Source organism: Eptesicus fuscus, chromosome 12 (assembly GCF_027574615.1).
Source record: "Eptesicus fuscus isolate TK198812 chromosome 12, DD_ASM_mEF_20220401, whole genome shotgun sequence".
NCBI lineage: Eukaryota > Metazoa > Chordata > Mammalia > Chiroptera > Vespertilionidae > Eptesicus > Eptesicus fuscus.
This window is the reverse complement of record NC_072484.1, coordinates 46,050,729-46,066,029: the sequence shown is the minus strand read 5'-3', so window position 1 is coordinate 46,066,029 and position 15,301 is coordinate 46,050,729. Positions and strand designations below refer to the sequence as shown.

Below are 15,301 nucleotides of genomic sequence, written 5' to 3'. Positions count from 1 at the left end.
AGTTCCACATCAGGCTGTGCACCCCCTCTGAGGACTGACCCATTAGCTTCAACACCTATCGTGAAAACTCAGAGTTTATAATAGAGGAGAAACTTCTAAAGACAGGAAATAAGGCATCAAGAGACCCACTTCTGAACTGAAATGCTAACGTGTACACAGACTGATTACTGGGCAGAGTTCTCACAGGAAAATGGAAGCTGTAGGCAGAAGCCTCTGGTTCCAAACAGTTATTTGTTTTGATTTCTGGGACATCAACTCCTGACCCTTAGAAATGGAAGCAGCATTCCTCACCTGGTGTCTGTTTAAGAAAAATATTCCAATTTAACAAAAAGAAGAGTCATACTTAACTATATTTTCACCAAATCCTGAAAATATTACGCTAATTATGTATACACACGTCATATACAAGATTGAAATCTAATAGAACTCTATTTCACCTCCAGTAACCACTAGGTAATGATTCTTAACTAATCAGACTCATCAAGCAACCTAAATTGCAAAGAACCCCTAAGTCACTGGTGAAAATATTTTCTTAAGCAGGTTTCATTAGACAGCCTTAAAAGACTCAAAAGTTCATTACCTGTTGGGTATGATTAAATTCTGGGGATTACATTTTTTTTTCTTATTCCTTTGAAATACAGTATTATCTAAATTTTCTGTGATGAACTGGTCAAGTTCAAAGAGAATCATTCACAAACCATCTACCCCACCTTTCTTCCCTGACCCCGATTCTGAGCTCAGGACATTACTGTCTTAAATATCTTCTCTTCTAGGTTACTCAACTACTATGAAATAAATATGTGATTTACATCTTTACTATTATGTATTGGAACCTGGTAGAACATTCAAAATAGTTTTCAATGGTTCCACCTTTTTCAAAATTTATTCTAGTCCCTCACATTCTAATCAGGCCTTAATTGGGAATTACTTGTCATTTCTAATTAATTTCTGCCACCTGCATGAAGCTATATGAGAAAATACTTAATTCCCTTTTAGACTTATTTGGTTAACTGAAGTTACTGAAGATAACAACTTCCATTTGTAATGAGATCACTTACAGTATATGAGTAAGTAAGGCTTAGGTTGCTTAATAGGTTGAGAACTTGCTTCATCAGTAACGTTTAAAAATTTATGAAATGTTCACTCTATGGAAGGCACACAAATTACCTCATTTAATTTTCACAACCCTGTGAGTCTAGTTCTAATACTTGTCCCTTTTAAATCAAGAAGCCAGCCTTGGGAGAATCAACGTTCCCCTGGTGAAGAAATAGTGCATGTTGGAGGCAGTAATAAAAGCGAGGTATACCTAACTCCAAACATATTTTTTAAAACATTACACAATGATGACTCCCATTGCTAAATTCCGTTTCTACAACACTATGTTATAACTGGATTTACAAATTATATTAAATCCAAGAAAACACATGGTACAGTCTCAGCTGCAATATGAAATGCCTGTTGTCCTTGCTGTAGGAAGTTAAACACTGTGAAGGGGAATGTAGCTAAGGAATAAACCCATTACCCCATGCCCACATTGGATGTCTCCCAATTTTTAAAAGGATGCTGCATAATCCCCCATAAAAATGGCAATTCTAATATGAGTTATAAATCTAATTTCACCACACAGTAATCATGGAAAAGTACCATTAAATACGTTGGTTCTTCTTGAGGAATTATCACGTTTGCACTGATGAAATTGCAGGCTTTTAAAATTGGTAAATAATTATAAAAATCCACCTTAAATCTTTTCTGAAAAGAGCTAGGATAGAAAGCATAATTTCTAATATAGGCATATTATCAAAACAACACAGAAAAAATTATCTCAAATGTATCTCCTCTGCAGAATATTCTAAGGCGCAGCTGACTGACCTTGAAAATGTCAACATTAAACATAAGCCATGGATCTTCACTGTTGTTTTAAAAAAGAGACCTGATATTTTTTTTTCTGAGTCACATTTTTAAAAACTGGGAAGTGTATGTAACTGGTGATCCTGGGTTGCTCAGTGAGCAAAAGACTATCCTATAGAATAGTTGCGTATGTTCTTGAAAAATATCCTTAAGAGGGATAGAAAGGAGTTGTGATGTGGCTGTGACTGCTCTTACAGCGCAAGCACTGGAAACAGCACCTACCCAGTAACGTCAGGACACAGGCGAGGATTGCGATCAGGGCTCCGGTGCTAAGGCCAGCAGGTAGGACATAGGCTTCAGCGTTGCAGGTCTGCGCTATTCCATCTGCATCACAGTCACAGACTCGAATGGTGAGGGTGTTGGTGCTGCTGAGCGAAGGCGACCCGCTGTCCATGATGAAGATGGGCAGATAATACACAGACTGCTCCTGCCTCCGAAAGCCATTCCTCCTGGTGAGAATGGAGGCCGTGTTGTCTGGGAGGAAGACGGCAGAGCTATTAACATGCGATTTCTGGTGGAATCAGTCCTGCCAACTTCATCTTACTAAGTCACTCTTATTTAGTTTCTTTGGACAGAGAATCATCGCATATAATCCTATATAATGAAAACTAAGTGTCCAGTTGGCCATTCAACCAATTAAAGTGTAATTTGCTAATGATATGCTAAGGCCGCTCAACTGCTCGCTATGATGTGCACTGACCACCAGGGGGAAGATGCTCCGACCGGTAGGTTAGCTTGCTGCTGGGGTCCAGCAGATGTAGGCTGGACACGCCCTGGAGCCCTCCCTCAGTCCCTCTCTGGCTTGCCAACCTCCTGTGTCCCTCCCCGGCCCCGATCCTGCACCAGTAGGGTCCCGTGGCCTGGCCTGCACCCTCTTGCAATCCAGGCTGAGGGAGCCCTCCCCCAACCCCTGAGTGCACAAATTTCATGCACCAGGCCTCTAGTATTAATATATCCATCATGCTAAACAGTTAAAACCAAAGATGCAGTTGTAAAGTAAAACTGAATATCAAAAAGCTTATCACTTCTAACATGCAACTTTTTAAGAATTACATATATCCTTTTAATTATCTTAAGTTTCAAACCATACACTTACAGGATGATAAAAGTGAACAGGTTAAGTATGTTAGGAGCATCATCAGATAGCATAAATGAAATTTCAAATACATTCTTCAACAAATTCCAAACCCGTTATAGAAACAAGTGAAATAAGCTACTCTAGTTTCATCTGAATTGAGTGTGCATAACTATTCAAGAAAGGAATTATCTTATAGTTTTTAACATTTATATTAGTTTATATTGCTACCAAAACCCATGTATATAAACATTTCGTTAGTGATAAAATAGGTCACTTGTGTTTAATTTATACTCAATGTTTTATTTCATCTAAACAATTATAGTAATTATGAAACGTTTAACAGTGATCAATAACTCTGTATCACAAAACTGATTTCTATACCTGAAATAGAAATGTTTATCTACTAGCAATTTATGCATTTAACTTGTCTTAAATAATTAGGAATTTATGTGATTCTTTAAATTGACAACAATTAATGAAGGAAAACCAGGACCCTAGTTTCATCCAGTGCTTTAATATATTGTTCCTTTTCAAGCTGTCAAACAGATGCTAATCCAGTGTTACCATGAAAGAATAAACAATATTCTAAACAGCAAGTTCACATGAGACTGCAGAAAGTGTACTGCAATTACAGATATGGCAGGAGTAAAACTTTAATTTTCAGGTTTTACCTGGTAGCTTTTTATGTACACAAATCTTATTTTAAAACATATGAATTTGAGAGGTGTTCATTAAAAAACTATATATGGAGTTGAAGAATATTGCCTTGACAATGTTTGTATACAGTTAACAATAACACATATGCGTGCACACACGTCTATGTCTTGGCCTCCCAATAATTCAGATGTTGTAGTATTTGATACGCAAAGTTGTTAATTAGTAATCTAACGTGCCTGATGTCAAATAACATGCTCAAACACACAATGAATTGAGGAGCTCATACTAATATGTCCAATATGTAAGACGAGAATCCCGTGTTCCAGAAAGAGGTCATAAAACTCATCATGTGTGTTATGCGCTTCCTAAGATGGAAGCGATGTAAGAACTAATGTGTTTATCCCTACATGTTCTCCTTCAAGGTCCAGGCGAGGGAACTCTGGACGTGACCTGGGGAAATCCTTCAATTGTGTCCTGAAAATCCAGATGCTTTAGTGCTCGTGTTGCCCCCATTCACGGTGGTCCTGCAGGGAGGACACGTGGGGGAAATCCTCACACTCTTCTTGGAAAGGCCAAAGGCTCTCTGCCTTGTGCTGGATGAATGGAAGTGCTGAGCACTATCCCCACCAACTATGATTAGGTCAGAGAGTCTGGGATTCCTCACATGGAGAATGTTCTGTCTTTCCTGTTACTAAGGGGATATGACAGTGTTCTTGAGCAGAGAAGGGAATCAGAATAAAATATTATTTCACAGTGAATTTCTGAAGCCAAAGGGTTTGCTGCACTGAAGAACATGGTGGCTTTAGGTAAAAGCACGTATAATGTCCATCTTCTGAGAGCAGGTCCTTTTCGATAAGCCAGGATTTGACTAGTAAATCTATTTCTACTTTTTTTTCTTTTCTGAAACCTGGTTTACACATTCAATCTGAAATAATTACATTTTCTATATTGTAAATTTGAATTTACACAATAGATAGCAGGTTCTCATGCTTAAAGTTATTCTAATTTGTACTGTCTTTATGTCTACAATTATATTTAAGCAAAACCAGAATTTATTTATAGGTGTTTGCAAAAATGTTTCTATAATGACATTTAGGAAAGTGATAAGAGTTATTACTTTTGAGCAAAAGGATGGGATCTGGGATGACAGAATTCTTTTTTTTCTTTTTAATCTTTGCATCAAGAACACATTTTTAGCACAGATCACTTATTTTAGCTTAAAATAAAAGAATAACTAATGTTAATATTGAAATTATAAGTCAAAGTTGATTTAGGTTGAAATATGTCAAGTGCAATTAGTATTTTCCTGATGTCTCAAGTCATACCTGTGTAGGACAGTCCTAATTAAGGCATTTAGCCAGCCCTCAACCCATTAGATCATTTAAAGAGCTTGGTAAACAAATAAGGAAGCAAACGTCTAGAAGAAATGACAGAGAGAGATGGATCTGGCTTCCCCCCTATTTGGATTTAGGCCTAAAATTACTTAAGTAGCAGCTTCTTCATGACAGTAAATCCATAGATAAAAATTACCTTAGGGGCTTATTGCCCTTTCATTAATGTCCTTGCTGGGGAAGAAAAAAAAAAAAAAAAAGTCCATAATCAGCATTCCTGAGTGAGCCAAAGCTCTCGCTTAGAGTTTGTACCTGCTGCCTCCACCGTCACAGTGACAAACCCTTACCTTTGTTATCTTTCAGTGAGAAGTTGTGGTTGTTCGTTGCATCAGTGGTTAGGCTGAAATAAAACTGGTGTCCATTGGATGGCTCGTCTCTGTCCACCGCACTGATTTTCTGGATAACCTAGGACGAGGAGGGAAGCATGAGGGCACGGTGTGCAGCACAGAGCAGTTTTGCACCACAGAATAAGCACTGACTTCCTCAATGAGGTGGGGGCTAGGGGCAGATGTACCAACCTGAACCCAGTGTAAAAGGGCTCTGAAAAACAACCATGTCCTTTTCAGAGCTCAGCTTTGAACTAACCTTCGTGAACCTCAGAAATGAGCCAACTAGTTATTCCATCCTGGGAAAGATCGCAAAACCCTGGACAACATGGACGAGTGGAACAAACCACACTGGGATGAAACTACACTTAATTCTCAGAACTTCAAGGCACCGAGCCCTGCTGTGTAAGGTGGGAAACCCCCCAATCAAGCTTAATAGGCTCTACTCCTTTTTTAAAGGAGGTTAAGCCCTTAACCATTAGCTATGACTTTCATAATGTTTACATTTCTTCCTGAGGAAATTTTCACCATCCCAATGAAACCACGATTTGAAAGTTCCTTTAATATTAGTTTATGCTACACATCAAAGCATTCGTTGTGCTGAAACATGCTGATTATATTTTATCTTACAGCTGGCAGGATTTCAAAGGCAACCACCACTGGCTCCTTTGAAAGAAATGACAAACCAGAAGCATGGTGCTCAGAAGTCTCTTACCTGCCCCGGCTGGGCATTCTCACACACAGTGGTCTCATAGTCCATGGCGAACTCTGGGGCGTTGTCATTGATGTCCAGGATCGTGATGGTCACGTAGCCTCGCCCTACTTGAGACGGATTCTCTAATCAAGAGGAAAAGCTTTTGTCACTTACTCTGAGTAGAGCTGTTATTCCACTGCCTTTCACTCAGTAAAATGGCTTTTACTCCAACTTTTTAATGTTTCCTTTTACTCATAAAACTCATATTAAAAATAGTTTAAATCAACTCTAATTATTCACCTATCAACCCTAACCCTTTTTCATCTCTGGCATGGGACTAATAGCAGAGCTATGGTTAGGACCAAGGCGGTACTAGATATAGGAGTATTTTGAAATCTATAAAGGATTTTACTTAAATAAAGATATAACTGTTGTAAGAAAAAAGTACAATTCTAATAAGAAAATGGTCAGGTCTCAAATAAATCTGGAATCATAACATTATAGACTTTAAAGGGAGCTACAGAAACTCTGATCCAATGTCATATAACTGAATGTATATAGAAATAAAGATAGTATAACTGTATATGTTTTAGCTACTGGTAAGTACTATTGAAAGTATGTTTTATGAACCATGTATTTTATTATTTTTTGATGCTAGAGCTCATAATTATTATGAAGATATATATTATATATATACATAAAACAATGCATTATGATTATGCACTGTTCTTTTAATGCTTTTCTTATTAGGGCTAAAATGAGTTCGTTATCACAATATGCAAATCTGGCATCTTAGGTAGAGAGACCAATTTACTCATTTTGTAAGCTATTTGACCAACTCCACATCAGCATAAATGCAGCACATGAAATATGACCACAAGACAAGAAGCTCTATGAGGATGATCAGGCCCACTATTTGATAGTCATCTCTTTTCATCAACTTTGTAAGTATTAGCATTTAAACTAATGAATATAAAATATATTTCACAGCTTAAAATTAAGGACTTTCAAGCTTTTGTTCAACTGAAATAAGCACCTAATATAACTGGAGTTGGAATTATAACTTCATGACATCCCATTGTCCTCCATCCTAATTCAGTTTTAAACCTTTCAACTTACGGCTCTCCATTGCCAGGACTGTGATATTATGAACAGCATTTGTCTCCCGATCCAAAGATTTGGCCGTTGTAATCACTCCACTGTTGGCATCAATGTTGAAGTATCTCTCCAAGTCTGTGTTTCTGTCAATTGAATACCTAATTGAATAAAAAAAAAAAAAAAACTTCAACATTTATGTATATAATTTACTTAATGTATTTCACTAAGTGCATAACCAATCACCAAGTCCTGGTAACTCCATGATCTGTCATATTAATAACAATAAATGCATGCTCAGTTTAAACTTCACTGATGTTACACTGGGTTCTTATCCTGCATATCAGTAGTCTCTTAGCTTTTCTTTCAGTACAAAATAAACACCACTGTACAGTAATTGCCATTATAAGCTTCAAATAAGTCTTTATTATCATTATGATGTTGGCTCCTAAAAACCATTTACAATCAATTTAGCAGCCCTGGTCATAGTTATAGATCTCTCTACAATGACACATATGTGGGTGAAACATATGTAGACATCTTGCTCATTCATATGTACTTAGTAGCATCTCTTGTATCGATAATACCAGCCTGATCTTAACCCTTTTTTTAGTATGTGTATCTCATTCAGGGGTCTTGATAAGGGTACCATAGATATATTTCAAAGGAGAACCCATCAAATTGCATGAATATTTTGGTGTATAGAAACTTTTCACAAAATATACTATCCAAACATTAGTGGAAAATCATTATTATTGGATCTAAGTTTTTGTTCCATACATAAAATTCACTCTGTACTCATGAATGACTGGATTCTACTCATATTCTTTCTAGTTGGGTGAATTAAGAGCTCTCATTTAAAAACAAATCCTATCTAATAAAAGAGTAATATGAAAATTGACCATCACTCCAACACACAAGATGGCTGCCCCATGTGGACACAAGATGGCCACCACAAGATGGCCAGCAGGGGAGGGACCAGGTCTGCAAGGGAGGCAGTTGGGAGCAATCAGGCCAGCAGAGGAGGGCAGTTGGGAGGGACCAGGCCTGCAAGGGAGGGCAGTTGGGGTGATCAAGCCTGCAGGGGAGGGGTTAAGGGGTGAACAGGCTGGCAGAGGAGGGAAGCTGGGGGCAACTAGGCCTGCAGGGAAGGGCAGTTGGGGGTGACCAGGCCTGCAGAGGAGGGCAGTTAGGGGCAATCAGGCTAGCAGGGGAGCAGTTAGGCATCAATCAGGCTGGCAGGGGAGTGGTTAGGGGATGGTCAGGCTGGCAGGCAGGCAAACAGGATCGGGCCTAAACGGGCAGTCAGACATCCCTTGAGGGGTCCCAAATTGGATAGGGTGCAGGCTTGGCTGAGGGACACCCCCCTGCCCCCTGTGCACGAATTTCGTGCACCAGGCCTCTAGTAGTTAAATAAAAAGTAAACAGACGAAAGCACACCCAACTTAGACTAAGCCAATATTTTACATTTACATAGTACTTCTCAACTATTATTAAATAGTATCATCTACTTCAAGTCTACTGTATTACAAAATGCAAAACACATAAAAAGAAGAGAGGAGGCAGCAGAAAATATTAGAAAATAAAATTAACCATAAAACAACAAATATTATTGTCCTTGTGTTGGAATAGTTATTTTGGTGTTGATAACCTGAGGAAGTTACTTTTTAGGGCTTCTATATTCTCAATGGCATGTGAGACCAGAGAAGAAGGTGGTTTGAGGAGGAAAGAAGTGATTTTTTAGAATGGACACACACACACACACACACACACACACACACACAGAAGTATATTGGAATTTGTGAGCATAACGTGAAAACAGTCTTCCTATTTGTCTGCCTTGCTCTGTTCTCATGCATGTATTCGAAGGTGCATAAAAGCAAAGGGTTGGATTTAACCAGTTGTGGACAATGGAAGGAGAGAGGGATCAGAAAGAGAGGGGCATATGCACCAGAGTGACAATAATGAAGGTCCGTGCTAGATAAGTTGGTAAGAGAGAACTGATTAAATAACAGGCAGATATTGAGAAGATGTTAGTAGCATCACAAGCTTATAGGTCTTTATCAGAATGCAAAATTGCTGTGGAGGGAGGTGTTGGGCAGAGAGAGAGACGTTTACTTGTTTAATTTCCCGCAGAGCTAAAGTCAATGACCAAATCATTTGCCTCTATTATCGACTGCCTCAAAGTCTTCAGGATTAGAATAAAAAACATTTGAGAATTAATTTAATATGTTAAATGTCTTCAACTTCTATTCACCTCATAGAAAAATCCCTAATCTTTTGGAGAACCAGTTATCACCTACACCTCTCTATATTTTTAAGAAGAATGAACACCAAAGTCTCTATCATCCTAATAGTAATCATTTCTATATGATAAACTATGTAGCTGTGTGTCCTTTAATAGCTATAATTCTCACATAGGCCTCCCTAAATAGCACAGCCTCATATATACATACTTGGCAACTTGTGGATTATTCTGACATTCTTATCTCATGTCTCCCTTTCATTATTCATGCAATCAGCAATTATTCGTAAGCACCTGCATGTGACCCTCTATCTCAGGAAATAAAGTTTATAAATATTTTAAATATAAAAAAAAACTACAATAAATATTTAGGAGGAAACCAACACATTGCTATCCTGGAGTCTGATGAAGGAAGTCGGGGCAGATGTAGGGAGAGAATGAGGTATTGGCTTGAGAAGATAGGGGAGATCTCAGCAAGAATAAGGAGTACAAACTGCCCGGAACAGTTGTGGTGGTGATTATGTCTTCATCACAACTTGGGATCACCCAGTATTACAGGGGCTCCCGTTTCCTACCAACCCCTCTGCGCATGCAAAAGGCTAGCGTTTATGTATGAGGCATTAGCTAATGTATAAAGTTAACCTGAGAAAGACCATTTCTTAACCAAAAGAAATATGGGCACCTTTTAGAGAGGTGAGAAATTTCTCTGAATTAGAATGGGGGAGGGAGTAACTGAGCCAAAGAGAAGACAGGCCCTGAAGAAATTTGAGGGAGCACCCTCTGCAGTTCTGGGCCCACTGGCCTAGCAACAGAGAAATGCAGTTGCCTGAGTCAACGAGAAGCTGAACAGGAGAGGGAATGGAGTTTCTCTAATCGTGAACCAAACTTATTAGTTTCTGAAAATCACAGCCTCAAACACTTGGCCTGCTTCATCCTATGTTACAGTGACCAATTCAAGAGGCCGCTTCCATTTTTTTTATTATTATTTTTTTTTTTTGCAGCAATAGCCCTTAAAGCATTGGCCTATCTGTTTAATGTGCAGGCAGATCGAAACCTTGATATCCAGCCTCAATCCTTTTCCTGAGATTCTGTAAGTGACTGCAGACAACTTCAACATCTTCAACTCAAGCTAAATATCTAAAAGCAGGTTCATCAACCTTTCCCTGAAACTATCCCTTTCTAAACTTTCTCATCTTCAGAAAGTGCCGAGTATTTGGAACACAGTTTACTTTTGGTTCCTAACCCTCAAACAACTATGCAAGGTCATGTGTGTCAGAGACATGTCATCCATTTGCCCTTCACTCTTATTAACAGAACCCTGCTTTTGTTGGAGGCAGCCATATGCCTGCCTGAAAATCAACATTGGCTGGTCTCCCTTGTAGGTCTGGTGTCCTTATATCTAAGTTTTAGCAAATAAGATACAAAAGAAAGTTGTTGCATTGAACATCATGGAATACCTCCTTAAAAGATAGAGGAATGAGCTGCTAATTCAGCTGGCATATGATTTCGGCCCCTTCTCCTCTATCTCACCTGGGACATGAACACAAAGGGAACATGTCCAAAAGCCATCTGGTAAATATGAGGTGATGAGTGCCTGGTGTAAGAAGCCAAGGCCCTTGATGATATTGTACTGCCAAATTATCAGTCCTTGAGTGCAGAGCTCCAGACATCTCATTAGTAAGTCATTAGTGTTAAGCTCTGTTGCTACTAGCCAAGCACAATTTCTAACTAAGGCAAGCAGGCATCATTATTGCTGTATTTCAGTCCTGGACTCCACAGTCTCACAGTTGGTGGCTGAAGGAGCCAAGATTCAGAAGCATGTTTGTCTGAGCCATCTTTCCAGTACATGCCTCAGCACCTAAAAATGAGCTTGTAGTCCCTGCCACCTACAATTCTAGGATCCATATTCTTTGTGTTTTTCCCACTGCTCTCCTATCTAAAATCCTAGGCCAGTCAAACTGATGTATTACTTGACGAATAAAAACATCCTATGTATCTCCATTTCTGTGCCTTTCCTCACACAGCTACTCCTGGCAATTATTTTAGTCCTACATATCCTTGAGGACAATCACACAGTGTTAAAGCAGCAAGCCCTTCCAAGCACATCAAAAATCATGACTCTTATTTTACTTGGGGCCTCTCCAAGACCCAAGTGTGGTGGGCTGTGAGGGGTTGTCTTAGCCTCTCCTCCCACTCAACACCCAACTTCCAGCACCCTTGGAGCCTGTGCATCTGAGACTTAAATGCCATCTCAGAAGACTGCACTCCTGCCTCAAGTCAGATATCCTCAGTCCACAAGGGTTTGGAGCTCTGCCCGTGGAGATGAACAAGTGGTGCAGAATGTGGCTGATTAAGTTGGGATGAAAACGAAGGCTGCCATACATCATTTGCTGAAAATGGATCAGAAAGCAGAAAGATTCCATCCTAAAAGCTAACACCTTTTAATTTTTGCCAATCCAGTATGGCTTACTTTACAGAGATTTCTTTATCCCCAACTCATCCCCCTTTTCAAACTATCAATTTGCTGTTAAATCACACCTTTGTTAATTTTGAAAAATATCATAAAAAATAATGCAGAGTGATATGATGTGAATAAGAAACAATAGGATTAGAAGTCAAAAGACCCCGGGATACTGGTGCCAGAGTGACCTGACTCCCTGTGGGAACTACCAGTCACTTACTCTGGGCTCAAATTCATTAATCAGTCAAATAAGGGAGCTAAAATAGAGATCTCCAAAATCTTTGTAAGTGTCTGACCTTCGAAACTGTCCTACATTGCCACATAGTCACTGCATATTTTTGTAACTAATTTCCCAGGATCAAACCAGAAATTAGAGCACTTTGTATAGGGAAATCAAGGACATACCTATCACAAATTGGTAAGAAAAAAATAGAACAATTTTTAATCCTATCAAAATCTCTAAAGTTTTCAGTGAGCCATTCCGTTTCAAAAACGCAACAAATAAATATAATTCAAAATTGCTCCCTCCCTGGTTTGTAATAAAGAATGCAAACTGTTGCTAAAATTCTTCAATTCTTAAGGTACTGAACAATAGGGAGATCAGTTAGATATCCCTGTTCCTTAGATCCTGCTACTTTCATTTTTCAAATAAATTCTTTTATTCAATTTATTTTAACTAAAAAAATGAAACTAAAAACAATTCACAAATAATGTGTAAGATCAGTATGTATGATCTGTGGATACCCCTAGGAGATCCTTGCTAAACCACCATGAACTGGACACTAGAAATTCAATAACCAGGACGCTGCCCGCTGACCTACAGTACTAACCAGGGCTCTCCAGTCACCATTTGTTTTCTCTGTTTCCTTATCTGCAAAATGAGAATGTTTTGCAAGATAATTTCTCATTTCCAGATTTAACACTGGGTTTTAAATAAGTTTTTGTGCAAGATCTCTTGAACAGCTAGATAACAAGAGGATTGGGACCACAACTTACACATCTGTATAGCCTCAGGGTTCTGCACATCTGCCACAAAACAAATTCCCTAACAAATGCCTGTTATTTCCATTGCTGCTTTTAGATAAACTACGGAGATCAATTAAAATGCTCTTCATTCATATTCACAAGAAGCATTCTTATCGCCTGCCAGGCTGTTGATATGCATGTCAAGGTTCTCAAGTAGAATGTTCAGGTGAGTGGGAGAGATGAACACAAATGTGTCTTTTGGAATAAATGACAAAAGCCCATGGAATAAACATGGAGAAAGCTGAACAACAGATATAGCTCAATCATTTGAGTTGAATCCTTAACCTCTTTAAAAAATGTGTGCATGTGTGCCTGTGTTGCTATAAGGAGGGCTCAAGTTTTGATACAGTACTTGGTAAAATCCTGGAACCACATTTTCTAACTGTGTGACAAGGAACATGTTTATTTATAACAAAGGAATGGAAATCCTTGCCTTATAGGAATTTCATGAGAAATAAATTCCTTCAACATAAACTACTGAGTTCAATGCTTAGCCATGTCTCTGTTCACATTATCACCTGCCTCTTCTGATAATGGCAACTCAGTTTTCCTTTGGGGATTGAAACTTTCCCAATGTCATGCAACCTTGATGGTACTCAAAACCAAGATGCCCAGACTTCCTGAATAAGAGATGGACACTTACCCTAGGAGAGGCCAAGAAACTTTGCAAGATATGTGAGCCTTAAACAAAAGGCCACTGGATAAGAAAAAAAAGTTGGCACTGGTCCATCTGATGGCCACATCCACAAAGACTGAATGCTCATTCTTACTGTTCATAATTATAGACAAACCTTACTTTCCTCATATCTGAAAACTGGCTATTCAACTTTTCTTTTCATTCTGTGAGTTATCCCCAACTATTTCAATGAACTCATTTTTCTCCATTTACCTATGGCTACTTTCTGTTGACTACAATTAAAGAACACTTACAGTTGAGTACAACATAAACAAACATTAGCTCCCTAATCTTTCAACCTTATGTATAGCTCCCAAAGTCTCACATCAAAAGGAGTATGGATTTTGTATTCTTCTATTAATAAGACTTTTTAATAAGCATTTTAAATGTGGAAAATACTGCAGAGGACAAATCAAGAGAAATGTAACCTTCAATAAACTCATTTCACCTGGAGTCTTCCTTAAAGCTAACTCCGAAGATGTTTGCTCAGTGGAGTTCTAATTCTACAGCAAACCAATAAAGGATGAAACAATTTCTCATACAAGTTGGGAATTTCCTACTTAACCAGTTTTGAAAGCTATCTCTTGATGTTAACTATACTATTTTAACAAAAATTTCCCTTTTTACTTTCACCATACTTGAACATATACTTTCCCCTCCATTTTTTAGTGATAATTACATTAAGTTCAGCAGCATTTTGAAATACATTACAGTTCATATTCTCCTTTTCAAATGAACTACTATTTTTCTGTATTTTCCTGGATTGCTAAGTTTCTCAGAATAATCAGATATTCACAAATAATTTAGATCAAAACAATATGTACAAATATATGCATGTGTATAAGCTACTTAAAAATATACAATGAATTATTCAAAACCCCCCAAATGTGTTCATACTAGTCACACTGCATAATGTTAACATCTAATACTATTTTATCACCTTTATCTGAGAACATACTAGCAAAAAACGCCTATAGGTAAATATTATTTTTCTGGTATCCTTAAACATAAATACAAATATACTTCTGGATTTAAATTGTTAAAAATGCTAAAAATTATCCTCATTAATTTTATCATTCCCCTTCACATCTATCTGATCTAACTTCTAATAAATAGCCAATTCATTGGCTATTTTGGGCATAGGGACTTTGGGCTTGTTGTGCTGGCCAGAGAAATAAATTATCTGATTTCACAGAATAGCACTAGATGCTGAGGATATAAATAAATAAAACATAAACAGACTTTGCATAATGTTTTCTTGGCTGCTCCAAATCCTGCTATCCCTCACCCCTGCTTATACCATCATTCTTTCAAATGAAGTCTCAAGTCCGGAGTGGTGATTCTTTATCTCACAACTTTACAGATCTGACATTTTCCACCTCACATTTTTTAACTTTTATGGAATCAATTCTTTTTTTCCCTCTAGACTGTAAGTTTCTTGAGGTCAGAGGAAATGTTTTATTTATCTTTGTTTTTCCTGCCAGTTTTTTCCCTAGTGTCATGCACAAAGCAGGTCTTTAACACACGTATGTGGATTCATTGATCCACGTATTCTTCTGTTGCATTATATCTATTGTTCAGATTCCCATTGATTTTTGTCATTCTAAGTGTAGCAGGGCCACATTTGTGTACATCTCGCCCACTCACCTACACATCAGCTACCAATGCAGACCTGAGAACCGAATCGTCCTCTAGACTCTCAGATGCTAGTACATCTTTATGGATGACAAACACAGAAGGGGCA

At 38.2% G+C, this 15,301-nt stretch overlaps 1 protein-coding gene across 1 annotated transcript in view; it reads right to left on the bottom strand.

The window, feature by feature from the left end:
- The window catches only part of CDH7 (cadherin 7), a 105,268-nt gene that overhangs the window by 19,770 nt on the left and 70,197 nt on the right, over positions 1 to 15,301 (bottom strand). The window contains exons 7-10 of the mRNA XM_008160580.3: positions 7,174 to 7,310; positions 6,076 to 6,197; positions 5,322 to 5,439; positions 2,131 to 2,382 (exon numbers count right to left, since the gene is read on the bottom strand). Coding sequence (XP_008158802.3) covers positions 2,131 to 2,382; positions 5,322 to 5,439; positions 6,076 to 6,197; positions 7,174 to 7,310 — 629 coding nt within the window. The remainder of the gene's footprint in view (positions 1 to 2,130; positions 2,383 to 5,321; positions 5,440 to 6,075; positions 6,198 to 7,173; positions 7,311 to 15,301) is intronic.